The 16,983-nt window shown below is 51.1% G+C and overlaps 1 protein-coding gene across 6 annotated transcripts in view; it reads left to right on the plus strand.

The window, feature by feature from the left end:
* Positions 1 to 12,597: 12,597 nt before the first annotated feature.
* The window catches only part of MUC16 (mucin 16, cell surface associated), a 121,251-nt gene continuing 116,865 nt past the window's right edge, over positions 12,598 to 16,983 (plus strand). For 3 of the 6 annotated variants that reach the window (XM_047703669.1, XM_047703695.1, XM_047703677.1), the window contains exon 1: positions 12,598 to 12,716. In XM_047703669.1, coding sequence (XP_047559625.1) covers positions 12,626 to 12,716 — 91 coding nt within the window. In that variant the 5' untranslated portion in view covers positions 12,598 to 12,625. The remainder of the gene's footprint in view (positions 12,717 to 16,983) is intronic. The other 3 variants (XM_047703686.1, XM_047703706.1, XM_047703733.1) reach the window with 2 other exon arrangements.

A 16,983-nucleotide genomic window follows, 5' to 3' on the forward strand; every position in this document is an offset into this window, starting at 1 on the left:
AACTCGCCACACCTCTCTCCAGATTCTCTCTGTGCATTTCTCCCCTTGAAGGAAACTTCTGCCCTAGCTCCCACTGGCCTCTAGCTTTGGCATGCGTAATAGCTCCTCTGCCCTCACTTTGGTATTTTTTTTTTAAGATTTTATTTATTTATTTATTTATTTATTTATTTATTTGATAGAGAAAGATCACAAGCAGGCAGAGAGGCAGGCAGAGAGAGAGAGGAGGAAGCATATTCCCCACCGAGCAGAGAGCCCAATGCGGGGCTCCATCCCAGGACCCTGAGATCATGACCTGAGCCAAAGGCAGAGGCTTAACCCACTGAGCCACCCAGGCGCCCTTCTTTGTCTGGTATTACTCACTCTTCAGGTCTCACCCCAGCCCTGGGCTCAGCAAACCCCAGGCTAAAGTAAATCCCCACCTTATGGGTCACCTGACATCACCGATGTCCTACAAGCTATTCCTCCTTGCCCACCTCGTCCAGTCCCTCCAAAACCCCCTAGGGCAGGGGCTCTCTTCATATCTGGCGCAGTACCTGGCAAAAACCTGCCAGCTTTTTTTTCTCATTATTTTATCTTGCTTTATTTTCATTCCATTAGCTTAACATACAGCATGATATGAGCATCAGGTGTGCAGTAGTGACTGGGCACTTCCGTCCATCACTCAGTGCTCATCAGGACAAGTGTGTTCCTTCTGCCCATCACCTATCTCCCCCTTCCCCTCCCCTGCCCTCTGGTAACCATCAGATTATTCTCCAGAGTTCAGAGTCTGGTTCTTGGTTTGTCTCTCTCTCTCTCACTCTCTTATTTTTCCTTCCCTTGTTTTGTTTCTTAAATTCCACGTATGAGTGAAATCATCTGGTATTTGTCCTTCTCTGACTTCTCTTGCTCAGCATCGCACTCTCAAGCTTCATCCATGTTGCTGTCTTGGTAGACAAATGGATAAAGGATATGTGGTCCCTGGGTTCAATGGAATATTATTCAGCTATAAGGAGAACCTGTCAGTGTGAACAGAATCATTGCCCGCCGCCCTCCTGCCCCACTGCTGGCTTCCTTGTTCCTATTTACAGGTGTGCTCGTGTCCTAGGGCTGCTGTAACAAGAGTGCTGTGAACTGAGTAGCTTCCACAAGGAAATAGATGATATCACACTTCCGGCGGCCAGAAGTCCGTGATCTGGATCAGTGTGCTGACCGGGTTGGTTCTTTCTGAGAGCTGAGGGGGAATCCATTCCTTTCCTCTCTCCTGGCTTTTCTGAAGTCTGTCATCTTCTCCCCCAGGACGATTGCAGAAGGTGTCTGTCTTACATGCTCCCAGATAAGCATGCTTCGTGTCCCCTCTTGTTGTCACTGGCTTTGTTACCTGGATGCGAGGCATTGCTTTTCAGCCTCGTTAGCAATGTTGCAAAGTTGATGCTGTCATCGCCTGCTTGAGATGCACGAGAAGAGAGATCATTGTCCAGGGCTGCACACCTGAGAAGTGGTGGAGCCATAATTCGAATGCTGTGTCTGACGCTAGAGCTTGTACCTATAAACTTGCCTCGACACATCACCAGCTTGAGTTGGTGGGAGAGAAAGCAGTTTCAGAGGGAGAAAATGTACAGCCAGGTCAGAGGTGAATCTGACCCCAAAGCCATATAGACTCTTATTTTGTCCTTTTTTAAGGAATTAGAATTTAAGGGGCGCCTGGGTGGCTCAGTGGGTTAAGCCTCTGCCTTTGGCTCAGGTCGTGATCCCAGGGTTCTGGGATCGGGCCCCACATCGGGCTCTCTGCTCAGCAGGGAGCCTGCTTCCTCCTCTCTCTCTGCCTGCTTCTCTGCCTACTTGTGATCTCTGTCTGTCAAATAAATAAATAAAATCTTTAAAAAAAAGGAATTAGAATTTAAGTTCATTAATGGCACAAATTTAAGTGTACATCCCAAGGCACTGTTTTCCAACATCTTATTAGGAAAAATGTCAAACATAGAGCAAAGTTGAAAGAATGTTGCTGTGAACTCTTTAATATCCACTACCTAGATTCTACGTTCACATTTTGCCATTTTTGCTTTGTCACGCATCCATCATCCATCCATCCATCCACCCAGCCATCATCCATCTGTCCATCCATCCGTTTATCCATCATCCATCCACCCAGACATCATCCATCCATCCATCTATCCATCCATCCATCCCTCCCTCCCTCCCTCTCTCCACCTTATCTAACCATCTTATTTTTTTATGCATTCCAAGGACATTGTACTGCCAGTACTATTTTCCTCTAAATAGTTCACCATGGAGAGAGATAAAAGTTCAGTATTTGTGTATAGATTTTTATCTTTTTTTTAAAGATTTTTATCTTTTGAGATCAAATATACACTCAGCGAAATGCATGGATTTCAGGTATATTTTTAAAGTTTTTTTAAAGATTTCATTTATTTATTTGACAGAGAGAGAAAGAGCACAAGCAGGGGGAGTGGCAGGCAGAAGGAGAGGGAGAAGCAGGCTCCCCACTGAGCAGGGACTCCAATGCAGAGCTCAATCCCAGGACCCTTGGATCACGACCTGAACTGAAGGCAGACGCTTAACCAACTGAGTCACCCAGGCACCCCTTTATTTAAGTTTTCATTTTAATTCCAGTATAATTAACATACAGTGTTATATTAGCGTTGGGTGTATAATATGGTGATTGAAGCTTTCCACACCACACCTGGTCCTCATCACAAGTGTACTCCCTAATCTCCTTCTCCTATTTCGCCCACCTCCCCCACCCCTCAGACCACCTCCCCTCTGGTAACCATCAGTTTGTTCCCTATAGTTAAGAGTCTCTTTCTTGGTTTCTCTCTCTCTCTCGTTTTCTCCCCTTGCTTGTTTTGTTTCTTAAGTTCCACCTATGAGTGAGATCATATGGTATTTGTCTTTCTCTGACTGACTTACTTCACTTAGCGTTATACTCTCTAGCTCCAACTATGTTGTTGCAAATGGCAAGATTCCATTCTTTTTATGGCTGAGTAGTATTCCATTGTATATGTACACCAGGTCTTCTTTATCCATTCATCAGTCGATGGACACTTGGTGCTTCCGTATCCATGAATATAGGGATGTGTGTATCCCTTTGAATTAGTGTTTTGGTATTATTTGGGTAAATACCCAGTAGTGTGATTGCTGGACCATAGGGTAGTTCTGTTTCCAACTTTTAAGGAACCTCCGTATGGCTGCACCAGCTTGAGTTCTCACCAACAGTACATGAGGATTCCTTTCTTTGCCACATCCTTGCCAACACCTGTTGTTTCTTGTGTTTTTGATTTTAGCCATTCTGACAGGTGAGGTGATACCTCGTTGTAGTTGTGATTTGTATTTCCCTGACAATGAGTGATGTCGAGCGTCTTTTCATGTATCTGGATGTCTTTGGAGAAATGTCTGTTTATGTCTTTTGCCCATTTTTAAAATTCGGCTATTTGTGGTTTGGGGGTTGCTGAGTTGTATATGTTCTTTTTTAAAAAAAGATTTTATTTATCTATTCAAGAGAGAGAAAGCAAGAACAGGTGGAGGGACAAAGGGAAAGGGACAAGCAGACTCCCTGCTGAGCAGGGAGCCTGCTGCGGGACACGATCCCAAGTCCCTGGGATCATAACCTGAGCCGAAGTTAGACACTTAACCAACTGAGCTACCTGAGTGTCCTGTATATGCTCTTTATATATTTTGGATACTAACCCTTTATCTGATATGTCATTTGCCGGTATCTTCTCCCATTCCATAGGTTGCTTTTTAGTTTTGTCGACTGTTTCCCTTGCTAGGCAGAAGAAGCTTTTAACCACCAGGCGATACTTGGAGTCACTCCTCTTCTTGATAACTTGATTTCATTTTGGGGCCGGATTCTTCGGTATTGATATAAATCTGTGGTTCTCAGTTTGGAGGGATTTTGTCCCCGAGGAGCGTTGGCCATATATTTTGGTTTTCCCCACTGTGGGGGAGGGGGAGAGAGTTGCTACTGACCTGTGTGGGTGGAGGTCAGGGATGCTGCTAAGAACCGTGCAATGCATTGGATGGCCTGTCCAGGGCTAAGGATTATCCATCCCCAAATGTCAGCAATGTCCATGTACAGAAGTCCTGATAACAATAGACCTCCAACCCATCTATCCATGGGCCAGAAGCTCCCAGATGTGTTTGGATTTCAGACAGAGGCAGCTTGGTGCCATCAGGGGCCCTCATGCCATATGCCAAGAACTACCCACTGAGGACAGAAGGAGGGTGAAGCACCAAAGGGCATAGAAAACCCTGGGGAGGGGCACCTGGGTGGCTCAGTTGGTTATGTGTCTGCCTTTGGCTCATGATCTCGGGGTCCTGGGATTGAATCTCACACCAGACTCCCTGCTTGGCAGGGAGCCTGCTTCTCCCTCTGCCTGCTGCTCCCCCTGCTCGTGCTCTCTCTTCCTCTCTCTGACCAATAAATAAAATCCTTTAAAAAAATAAAAGAAAAAACACAGGGGAGGTGCAGTGCGTAGGTAGAAAATGATTTCTTTTTTTAGCCACATCTCTCATTCACCTCTTTATCCCCAGTGCTTGGTGCCTAGTGAGTGATCAAAAAAAAAAAAAAAAAAAGGAAAAAGAAAAAGAAAAGAAAAGGAAAAAAAGAATGAATGAATCAGTCAGCAAAAAACCATTTTTTTCTTTTTTGTTTGCATACCTCCTGCATGGTCAGGTACACTAAGTGGTATTCGCGAAGCTAGGAGCCGTGAGAGATGGGAGCACAGATAGGAGATGGCGTGGTCAGGCCGTCTCATGGAGAAAGTTCAGAGTGCTCTGGAAACTGGGAGGGGAGGTGAGCATTCCGTCTGTGGGAGGCCGTGGGGAGCTTTGTGGATCACTGGGCATGTCAGCAAAGCCTCCGAAGGAATGTGTCAGGTGCAGAGCAGGAGGGCCGTCCCGGCAGAGGGAAGGCTTGTTGGGGGAAGCCATGTCAAATGCGGCAGAGAAGGATGGGTTTTGGGCAAGGCTGAAGCACTGGGTTACAGGGGGAGATTGGGGTTGGGTGAATGGGGGGCAGGTCCTGGAGCAAGCTGGGCCTGAAGGCCAGGCTGCAGAGCTTGGACTTGATCCTGAGGGCGATGAGAAGGTCTGGAAGAATTTCGGGCAGAGGCAGGGCATGGCCGGTTTGCATTTTTGAAAGGTCAGTCTGTGGCTGGGTGGAGGGCAGCTCAAGAGAGGGGAGCTGGGGCGGAAGATGAGTAAAGAGACTGTTTCGAAAGCCGAAAAGCTGGAGAAGATGAAAGGGCTTGAGCTAAGGTGGGGTGGCTGACAGAGAGTCAGGAATTACGTAAAAGATTTCGCGGTGGGAAAGGAGGGTCCTGGGCAGTGTTTCATAGACAGCGCCCCCAGAAGGCTGCTTCCAAGGCTGCGGTGCCTTCATACAGTGAAACTAAACAGAACGGGATTCCCTTCTCTGACCCAGTGGGCAAATCTTATCACTTTAGTTACTTTTTTTTTTTTTAAATTCAACCAGTGTTTGTGTGCCATTCATGGAGATATAGCCATGATGAAGGCAGACCCAGCCCCTTCCCACCAGGGGAGATGGAGGCAAGTGAGCACATGGGTGATAAAGGAGAGACTCAGAGAATTGGCAGGTGCGAGGGAGTAAAGAAAGAGGATGGTAAGGCGGCAAGTGAGGGAGAAGACGGGACAGTTTGGAGGTCGTGAGGGCAGACTTCTCTGAGGTAGTAACATCCGAGTGGAGACTGGAGGGATGCAAAGGAGCCAGCTGCGGAGAGAACCAGGCAGAAGGAAGAACATGTACAAAGGGCCTGTGGTGGGCAAAGCCTTCATGTGTGCAAGTTCCATCACAGAGGCCAGGGAGGTAGAGCAGAGCAGAGAGAGGAGAAGACCCAGAGGTGGCTGAAGGCAGACCTGAGGGTGTGAAGGTCATGATGGGGAATTCAGATTTTAGTCTGATTGCAGTGGGAGGGCATTGGAGGGCTTTGATCAGGTGAGCTGTAGGGAAAGATTTGGAGAGAGTCAGAAGGCAAGCAAGGAGCCCGGAGAGCAGGGTGCTGTCACTGTCCAGGTGAAAAAAATATTACCCAGACAGGCCTCAGTTTAGCACCACACTCTGCCAACTGTAGTTATAAAATTTTGAGCTAATTTTTAAAAAACTCTCTGTTGAGGTATGGTCTGCACCCCGTAAAGTCCACAAAAGGCCCTTCTTGTAAGAGTGTGACTCAGTGGATTTTTACATAACATGTAAAATCCATAACATGAATTTTTACAGAACATGGCTTTTCTCTAGGAAAAGGTGGAGAACATGCCTTTCCTTTAGAACATGGCATCTCAGCCTCCACAGTGTTGACATTGGGCAAGGCAATTTTTTGTTGTGAGGGGCTGTCTTGTGCATTCAAGGACATTGACCTTGACCATAGCCACTGTCCTGTAGAAACCAGTAGCACCCACACCTTTCTGCTTCCCCCCCCCCCCTGGAAGTTTTTATCTTTGACCGTCTTCACCCATCTCGCCCATCCCTACCCTTCACCTCTAGCAGCCAGCAGTCTGTTCTCCGTATTAGCGAGTTTGGTTTCTTTACATTCCATGTGTAAGTGGGATGTTTTTCTCTCCGTCTGGTGTATTTCATGTAGCACAATGCCTTCACGTTTCATCCAAGTTGTTGCCAAAGCCAGGATTTCCTAAGTCAGTCAGAGAAAGGCAATTATCATATGCACTCTCTGATAAGAGGAATTTGAGAGGCAGGGCTGGGGGTCGTGGGGGGAGGGAGGGGAAAATAAAACAAGATGGGATCCGGAGGGAGACAAACCATAAGAGACTCTTAATCTCAGGAAACAAACTGAGAGTTGCTAGGGGGAGGAGGGTAGGGATAGCGTGACGTGACGTGACGTGACGGGGTTATGGACATTGGGGAGGGTATGTGCTATGGTGAGCGCTGTGAATTGTGTAAGACTGACGATTCACAGACCTGTACCCCTGGGGCAAATAATACATCTTATGTTAATAATAATTTTTAAAAAGGCAGGATTTCCTTCTTTTTCACAGCAAAATGCTGCTCCATTGTTTATCTATACCACATTTTCTTTTTCCATTCATCCCACCCGGGGCACTTAGGTTCTTTCCAGGTCTTGGTGATCGTAAATAATGCTGCAGTGAGTATGGGACTGTGGACGTCTCCTTGAGATCCTGTTTTCATTTCCTTTGAATGTGTACCCAGAAGTGGGATTGATTGCTGGATCAATGACAGCTCTAGTTTAAATGTTTTGAGGAACTGCCATACTGTTCTTTCTTGAAATGTCTATTTTAATTCCAGCACTCAGCATACCGTATGGTGATTCACCACCACTTTCGCACATCTCCCTGTGCTCCTCACAAGTGCTCTCCCTCGTCCCCGTCATCTGCTTTGCCCAACCCTTTCCCCCTCCCCCGCCATACCTAGCAGTTCGTTCTCTGCAGTTAAGACTCTGCCTTTTTTTTTTTTTAAGATTTTATTTATTTATTTGACAGAGAGAGAGAGTTCCCAAGTAGGCAGAGAGGGGAGCAGAGAGAGAGGGAAGCAGGCTCCCTGCTGAGCAGAGAGCCCGATGCGGGGCTCAATCCCAGGACCCTGAGATCATGACCTGAGCTGAAGGTAGAGGCTTAACCCACTGAGCCACCCAGGTGCCCCAAGATTCTGCTTCTTGATTCGTCTCTTTCTCTCCTTTCTCCCCTTTGTTTGTTTTGTTTCTTAAGTTCCACAGAGGAGTGAGATCCTACGGTATCTGTCTTTCTCTGACTGACTTATCTTACTTCGTATTATACTCTCTAGATCCAACTGTATCATTACAAATGGCAAGATTTCATTCTTTTTGATGGCTGAGTAATATTCCTGTGTGTGTGAGTATGTGTCTGTGTGAGTGCGTGTGTACCCCGTCTTCTTTATCTGTTCAGAGGTCGATGGACTGGGGTGCTGCCATCTCTTGGCTCTTGTAAATAATGCTGCAGTGAACAGAAGGGTACAAATTATCCCTTTGAAGCAGGGGTGCAAATTACCCCACTCTCCATAGCGGCTGCCCCAAGGCACATTCCCGCCAACAGCGCACCAGGGCTCACTTTTCCCTACATCCTCACCAACAGTTGTTATCTCCTGTCTTTGTGGTAATGGCCATCCCAGCAGGTGTGAAGCAGTATCTCATCCTGGTTTTGATTTGCATTTCCCTGACAGTGAGTGACCTTGAACACATTGTCGTGTGTCTGTCAGCCATTTGGATGTCCTGTGAGAATACTTCTGGTTTGATAGCCAAAGGTCTCCAGAGGCATAACAGCCCCCCATTGAGAACCGCTGCTCTAGAAGTTTCCCTCCTGTCTCTTCTCCAGACACGATTCCCATCGCCAGAGCATCATTCTGATTTCCATCCTTATCCGTCCACGAGTCCTGCGTATTCGGGAACCTGTTGTGAATGGAAATATACAGCACCTCCCCCTGCGTGGTCTCTGTAACTCAGTTCCTCCTCTGCGCAATGGGTTGATAACTGCCGCACCTCACAGAGACACCATGAGAACCCAGTGAACCGGTCCGGTCATGAAGGGTGGGGCTCAGAGAAAACATTGCATAAATGCTGTGGTTTCCTGTTAACACTCTTAGCCCCTGGCACCCTTCGTCCCGGTTCCCCAATGCCTGGCATACGGTGAGGGGGGGAGGTCAGTAAACATTATCATGGTTGTTGTCACAGCCTTCAGAGTGGACAAGCTGGCATTCTCCTGCATGGAAACTCCCTTCTCGGGCATCACCCACTGGTTCCTTCTTGAGCTTTCTCTACCTCCACCTTTTTTATGACATTTGTGTGTGGGGCGGTGACGGGGTGGTGGTTGGTTCTCTCTTGTCCTGGAAACCCACTCCCCCTGATGGTGCCATGATGACACTATGGGGTTTCTTCTCCCACTTCTCTGAGCGTGACCCTTCCACCTCTGCCTTTAGCTCCCTTCCCTCTCTCTGCCCTGTTGATCTGGACCAGGAGCCAGAGGCTGTTTTGCTTGGGCTCTGATCCCATGGTTCTCGCCACACACCTGCAGAAGGACAGGCAGACCTGGAGGTCTGGAGGCCTGCGCCATCATCCCTAATTCTCAGGAGGTCCCACTGACGGACATACCTTAAACACCCTCACCACAGGGAGGGGGACCTCGGATCCCACCCCATCCCTGTCATTAGCACGGGAACCACCAAGACGGGAGTGGTGGGGGAAGGGGGAGAGACAGAACAAAGAGAAGTGAAGGTATTTATAGTTAAGATGATTACGGTTCCACAATTAAACAACACTAATATAATCATCCTAAGCAATTAAGACTGTTTGTCATGGGGGGTGGTCAGATCCCAGATGGCATCATCCAATAGAAAGGGACCTCAAGTCACATATGTAATTTTAGGCTTCCCAGTAGTCGGGTTAAGAGAGTAAAGAGACATCAGGTGCAAGTAATTTTCATCAGCTATTTTATTTATCCCAACATATCCAAATATGTGCATTTTAGTAAGTAACCAGTGTGAAAATGACCAAGGAGACGGCTTACGTTCTTTTCCCCACACTCTGTCTCTGGAATCCAGAGTGCGTTTCCAACAACAGCATATCTCATTTCAGACGCTGGGTTTTTTCCCCCTGAACTACTTGATCTGCGTTGACGTTTCGTAAAATCCCGGTCGAAAGAGGACGTGTACATGCCCAAGCTGTTGCAAGCCCACTGGCGGAATCTCCACGGAAACTGAGATGAAACGGAATTAGAAATTCAGGTCCTCAGTTGCACCAGCCACCTCTCGAGTGCCCCAGAGCCACATGTGGTTCTCTGCGGGAGGCCCGATTGGGTGGTACAGCCACAGGACCTGAACATTATCACAGAAGGTTCTGCTGGACGACAGTCTGGCTTCCCACCAGGGTTTCGGACCGTGGCACTGCTGACACTTGGGGCCGGGTAACTCCCTGTTGAGGGGGCCGTTCTGGGCACTGTAGGGTGTCCACCAATATCCCTGCCCTCTGCCTGCTTGACACCAGTAGCCGCCCCCCTTTCCCGTCATGATGACCAACGAGGACTCCTGACATTGTCCCCTGTCCTCTGGGGGAAAGAAACCAGCCCTGGGTGAGAAGCACTGTTCTAGATCAAAGCTGAGTTCAAATCCTAGCTCAGCTCAGTGGGAGCTGAGGGACTTTGGGCAAATTCCGAAGGCTTGGTGTTCTCATGGCGCCATGGAACAGCGAACAGCGGTCCCCTTACAGAACGGCGGCGAGGGTGAGACCTGGCTTCAGCCTCCTGGTGAAGCCATGCCCGATTCCAGTCACTGGGGTCCAGTCATACTGGGTGTCCAGTAAACAGTAAACAGTAGCTGTGATCATGCAGTGTGAACCTGAACTCGTTAGCCCCCGTGTGCCCCCTGGAGAGCAGAGCAGCTCCTGGACCTTGATGATGCTCATGGGTGCTTGTTGTCACATTCTAGAGCAAGAGAGTTTGAATCGCTTTTTGAAAAACATTTTATTTATTTATTTGCCAGAGAGAGAGAGTGTGTGTGCGCACAAGCAGAGGGAGAAGCAGGCTCCCCGCTGAGCAGGGAGCCCAGTGCAGGGCTCCATCCCAGGACCCTGGGATCCTGACCTGAGCCGAAGGCAGACACTTAAGAGACTGAGGCACTCAGGCACCCCCCAAATTTGAATTGCTTAAAGGAGAAGGGCTTGGGGAATCCAGGGGTCTGGGATGTGGTCCCAGCTGTGTCATGGATCTGATGCTTTGGAGAGTGCTGTTCCCCCCTCTATGAGGTGGGGGGAGCCCACACAGTGATCACCCTCCAACAGGACCCACCTGCTTGGCCTTTGTTTCTCCAGGATAGTTTTCTTAAAGAAGGGAGGGTGCGCCTTAGCATAGAGAACCCTGAGTGGGGGGGTTAGGACAAAGGCCATACCCCAATTCCCCCTTCCGGCCGCCTCCAGTCTTTGCTAACCCTGTGTATTTTCTGCCGACCACTCCCTTCCCCTCTCGGGACCTTGACTGGCCCAGCCGATCCACCTATCCTTCAGGTCTTAGTGTATGTGGCCCTTCCTTCTGGAAGACTTCCCTGATTGCCTGCCCCCTCCCAGTCTGAGGGTCTGAGACAGGTGTTCCCGTCAACCTCGACCCTCCTGTCGCTGCTTCAGCCCGATCACCTGTGCCTGTTTGTTGTCCATCTCAGCCAGGCAAGTGCCCAGAGCAGAGCTGGGGCTCGGGGCTCATCTGTCCTAGGAGTGTGAATGGGAGCAGGGCAAGGCAACAGGAGAGTAGGTTAGCAGGAAGTTACACCGAGCGTGGGAGGACCTGGGGGTTTCTGACAAGCTTGCCTTGACCCCAGGATCGTGGAGCCTGGCTCTGGGTATATGACGCAGGAGAGGGGCACCTGGGTGGCTCAGTCGGTTAAGTGTCTGCCTTCGGCTCAGGTCATGATCTCCAGGTCCTGGGATAGAGCCACATATAGGCTCCCAGCTCAGTGGGGAGTCTGCTTCTCCCCCTCCCCCTACCTCTCCCCCTGCTTGTGCTCTTTCTCTAAAATGAATAAATAAAAATCTCAAAAAAAAAAAAAAAGAGAGAGAGAGAGATGCAGGAGGGGTGTGAGGCCGTGTAGGGTGTCCGCTACCCCCCCAGCTTCACACTGGCCACCTGCACGTGCCTTCCCCTGGAAGTGAGGATAAACCCCATCTGTCAGGCTGTTAGAGGCTTGAGGGGTGGGGCGCGTGGGGGGGTCTCCGCAGGGCAAGCGAAGGAGGAGTACGGGGGGGCGGGGGGTGGTCACTGAGGAGCATGGCGCCTAAGGAGCATTGCTCTGGTCGTCCGCACTGGGCAGGTGGTTCGGGGACGCACTTTCGGTTGTACAGCCTGAGCCCGGCCGGTAGAGGCCTGCGGAGACTACAGAGTTTTCAAGGAGGAGGCAGGATCCCCAATCCCCTTGCTGGAGCCCTTGCCAGCCCCTCATGCTCCTCCCGGCCCCTGGCAGGGACAGATGAAGGGCTCTGCTTGGGCGTGAGGGACTGCAGACCCCAGGAGGGCCATGTGGGGCAGAGGCGGGAGGGGGTAGGGGGTAGGGGCGTTGAGGGGTGGGGTGGAAAGGTACAAGAGGCCCAGCCCTCCGCTCCCCTGGCAGCGGGCCGTTCCTGAGTGGGAATGCAGTCTCCTGTCCACTCCCGCACATTCCAAAGCGCCCCGAGCCAGACATGCCTCCTCCAGGGAGGGTCCACCCGGCTCCAGTCTGGTGGTGCCAGCCCCCTGAGCAGGAAGGTGTCTGGTACCTGTCAGGGCCTTCAAAGAATGGGACGGGTCCCTGCCCTGGGTCCCTGTCCTCTCTTCAGCCCAGAGGGACCCACAGTGGGGGGGTGGGGAGCGGTTTGGGAGCAGCCCCAGGAACCAGGCCGGGCTGGTGGGTGGCTGTCCCCTCCTGCCCCCGCCCCGAGGGTGTCAGAATGCAGGTGTTAGTCACTGGCTACATGGGCACTGAGAAATGCCAGCTGACCTTTGCGGGCCGAGAACCACTGCTCCCCCGGGGCGGGCCCTGTCTCTCCAGGGAAGTTCAGCAAGGCGTGTCCTCACCACCCTCCCAAGAGCTGGCAGCCGGGCTGGGTTCAGTCACTGGGACTCCTTCAGGGGGTGAGGAGCACAGGCCCAGAGGCCAGGCAGGAGCATGGGCTGGGAGGGCCCCGGGCACCCGGGCCACCCGCGCGGGCACCTGCTGCTTCTGGCTGTGAGCTTCCTCCTCCTCGTCTACGGGCCAGGTAAGCGGGGTGGGCTGGGGCCTGGACAGGAGAGGAGACTGGCAGACGGGACAGGTGCCTCCGGCTTCCCCCGCCCCCACGGCCACTTAGGAGGTAGTCTGCTTTCTGGCGAAATCCGAGGTCACAGCTGGCCAGATGAGGCAGGGGATGCTCCCCCTCCCCCCTCACCCCCCCTGCCACCAGACCAAGTCACAAAACCACCGTGTCCAGGATTGCCATGGACACGGCCAGGCGTTTGTTCCTTCCTGTACCTGCCTTCTCTCCCCCCCACAGGGCTGCTTTCCCTTGATGCCTTGGCTCCTGGTGCCTAGCACTCAGGTGGCAAATGATCCCATCCCAGCGCCGAGTTCCAGAAGCTCCAGGGTGCTGGCGGGCCAGGCATGCGGCTGCCCAGTCACGGTCACGAGGGTTTCGAGGCTGAGCAGGAGCACTGACAGCGGGGAGTCTGCCCAGACGGTGGGCAGCATTGGGCTCAGCAAGGGTTTCTAAGGGCATGCTCAGTGGAAGAGAGGGAAGGACCATCCTGGCTGGGAGAGCTGTGTGCACAGAGGCTGGGAGTGTGTTTGGGTTAGGTGGGTGTGATGTGAGCATATTTGGGCTGCGCGATAGGGGAATGAGCAGGGCAGGGGCGGAAAGCGAAAGGCAGGCTGTGAGGTTAAGGGAAGATGGGTTCTTAGATCCCACAGGGAACTTTGTGGGCCTGTTGGTCATTTGAGGGGGGATTAGCTTGGGCCTTATCCCCTCGAGGAAGCCCACCGGCTTCAAGGAGAGGCAGGGGTCCAGTGTGGTGTGTTTGCCCACTGTGGGGAGAGACCAGGCCCTCTCTGTACAGAGAGAAGGTCCTCAGTTCCCCACCTGTGGCCTCTGGGTTGCCCAGCCCTCTGGATTGCTTTACTCTAGCTGCTTCCTTGGGCAGAAGAGCCAAACCTCTTGGACGTGCAAGACATCAGAGGGCCTGTAGAGAGGGACATCTGCCCTCTGCCAGGTACATAAGTACCTGTTTGTGAACCTGTTCCAGGAGAAAGGACTGTCCTCGATGTTTCGCTGGGAAACAGAGGCCACCAGGCCATGAAGGGCAGTCGAGAGGGGCTTCCCCACCCTGGAAAGTCATGAGACCCTGGACAGTGGCTGGCTGGGAGCCGCCCTGCCAGGCTGCAGCTCCCAGAGCAGGTGGGGGCAGCTTCCCAGCCCCCCAGCCCTGAGTCACCGAGGCCCCGTTCTCTGGCCTCAGGGAAGAGCTTTGTGGTTAGATGTCATTGTAAGACATCCACACAATGACCTGAATGGTGGGCGGGTTTGTACCCGGCAACCCCACCACCTCCAATCTGATAGGGCGTGTCCCCCTGAGCTGTCCCCAAAGCACGCAGCCACAAACAGAGGCTGCTTAACAGCTTTTGTCCCCCAGGCTCACTCCCAAATCTGATGCCAGGGTGCTGTTCGAGCTGTGTCCCCAGGAGTGCTGGCCACCTGGACTGTGGGTTGACACCCCTCCCCATGGTCCCATCATTTTCATAGTACCTGGGACACCTCTCAGGGCCAGGATTCCCCTGGAATCCATCCAGACACCCTCCAGGACTTTTGACTTAAATGCTGGAAAAGACTCCCTTAATCCTTGGGCAGAGATGAGAAGAAATCTTAATCTAGCCCTGACAGGCTGTGTGTTCTTGGGCTGGACACTTAACCTCTCTGAGTTTCCATCTCCCCCACGAGTCATTTTTTTTAAAATTCCAGAGCTGGAGGAAATCAATTCCTCACTCACCTCTCCCTCCACCTTGGACCCCATCCAACCTTTTCCTCTTTCTGTATCCCATGCTGTTTCCCTCCTTGCCCCGGGGGCTGAGACTCTCCAAGATCCCGAAGGACCTTAGTAACCCTCATCTTGTACTGTGCACATCTTATATGCTGGGGACTCCTCTCCTGGAAAAGAGGAAAGATTTGCTTGTGTTTCCGCTGAGCCTCAGAAACAGTCCCCTTTCTTCCCAGTTACTGGGTGACCTCCCCCCAAAAGGAAGGTGACGGGTCCAGGTGGGTGGGACCGCCCTGGGCTTCTACGAGTCCAATTTGTCACTTGACGTTCCCAGGGCTGCCCCCAGGTGGGCGGTTTGAGCAGGTGAGTGAGCTCTTCCCACCTTCTGGGAGAGTCAAGGCCAGACCCAGTGGCCTCTACGGAACCCCCCACTCTTGACATAGACTCCTGGCTGCCCATCCATGTTCTCTCTCCACATCTGCACGATGTCCTAGAGGCAAATGGTGGTGATGGGTCTCAGCCTGGCCCTTGCCTTCAGCCCTGGCACGTGCACAGGCCAGTTTCCTGTCACTCAGATGTCCCCTTGGTGGGAACCAAGGCAGACAAGAAGAGGGAGTTGGAGGCCGGAGTCCTATCTGTGTTCTTCACTCTGCCCTCCTCTCCTTGCCCCTGGGGGATGGATCTTCCTCATCCCAGAGTCTAAGTCGTTCCCTATATTCGGATGACAAAGCTGTAACACACTGGAGTGGCTAACAGTACTGACACTGGTGCCTGGCCAGAGAGCCTGAGTTCAAATCCACCTCTGCCACTTCCTGGACAAGCGACGTAACCTCTTTAAGCCTCCAGGGTCTTATCTAGATAATATAAGAATAAATGTGATTGAGTAGTTCCAAAAATCTAGATTAAATTAGGAGATGTCTCCAAAATAGTGGTTCTCAACTGGGTGTGATTTTTGCCCTCTGGAGGACAATGGCGGTATCCAGAGAGATTCTTGGTTGTCACAACTGGGAGGGCAGGGGTTGCTGACATCTGGCAGGTAAAGGCCAGGGATACTGCCAGACATCCTGTCCTTGCTTCTCCCAGGGCATCCTTTTTGCAAGAAGACTGCTCAGTACCTGCTGTCCTCTGTGCTGGGTTTCTTGCCCTGGGGGCTGTGTCTTCTTGGGAATACTGGTCTTATCTCTGTCAGGGTCTCTGGGAACATTTAAACATTTACACCAGTCTCTGGCCCCTGAGACATGCCACGGAGACCCCTCTGAGCTCCATTCCCCAAAAGTGCATTCATCTCTTTAATTGCTTATGATATGGTAACCTGATCTACTCAGTCCTAAAAGTTCCTTGCATTCTAGATCTAGCAAGCGTTCACGATCCTGACCTTTACTCTGTTTTGAGGTTTCAGTCCTTACCAGTTCGAGGACAGAAAGCCAATGTGTAACCTCGGCTTTGGACTCTGTACCAGAACCTTCTCAGAAAGAATTCTCTTTTCAGAGAAAGAGTGAGCTGATGTATGTCCCATGGCTCCTTGTATCTTCCATTGCCCCGTACAAAGACCATCCTGCCAAGCTCAATGGAGACGGGGAGGAGGGGTAGCTGGTGACACTCAGGTACTGGAGAGAGGCATCTGTACCTTGGATATGAGAAAAAAAATGATATTTTTTTATATTACCTCTGCATTCGGTTGTCCTGAGAAGGTAGAATCCTATGATGCCAGGGAGCCATGGTTGGGTGCCTTTCTATGGGTCAAACACCGTTTGCATATATTAATTCATTAATTCCATAGTAAGAACTTCACAGGGTGTTGGAGAGTCAAGTAGGTCAACATACGCAAAGAGAGGGCCCGGCACAGAGATCTTGAATAATTTTTTGATTTCATCATGATCATCTCTTTCTCCATCATCTTCTGCCCCCTCTGATGGACGTGGCCACTTTCTGCAGGACAGATTATCTGTAGAGGTATAAGGAAGCTGGTGTCGTCTTTAGCTCCGCACAAGATTTCTGTGAACAGCAGAGACTTAGTGTATGAATGGACCAGGGAATTTTTACTCTCATCCCATTCCTATGATACATATGCTCAGGTTGTGCTCTCATGAGTTGAAGTCATTCGTGCAACAAATGAATGCAAGTTACTGATGTGCAGGAGAGATGCAGATTCCGAAGGCAGTTTCTATCCTTCAGAAGCTTCTAGTCTATTGCAGTATGTCACCACATAACTGCGATACAGTAGCAGTGAGGCTGAAGAGTTACAGTTTGGTGCTGAGAGCAGACAAGAGGATCCTCCCACTCAGGAAGGGCTCCTTTTTGGTTTTTGGATCCAGTTTCCACTGTGACACCAGGAGGGTGTCTGAGAATTCAGTTCAATTCTGACACTCTCTATCTGGAGGTAGCATCAAGATTCCTTGGGTTGAAGGCTCCGTCCTACCAGACTGCCCCTTCCCCCGACACCAGATACCAGTTGTAAGCCGGGACTGTTAGCAATGCTTCTGAACAACCTGCTACAAATGGGAGTTTCCAACAACCCCT

Source organism: Lutra lutra, chromosome 1, assembly GCF_902655055.1.
Source record: "Lutra lutra chromosome 1, mLutLut1.2, whole genome shotgun sequence".
Lineage (NCBI taxonomy): Eukaryota > Metazoa > Chordata > Mammalia > Carnivora > Mustelidae > Lutra > Lutra lutra.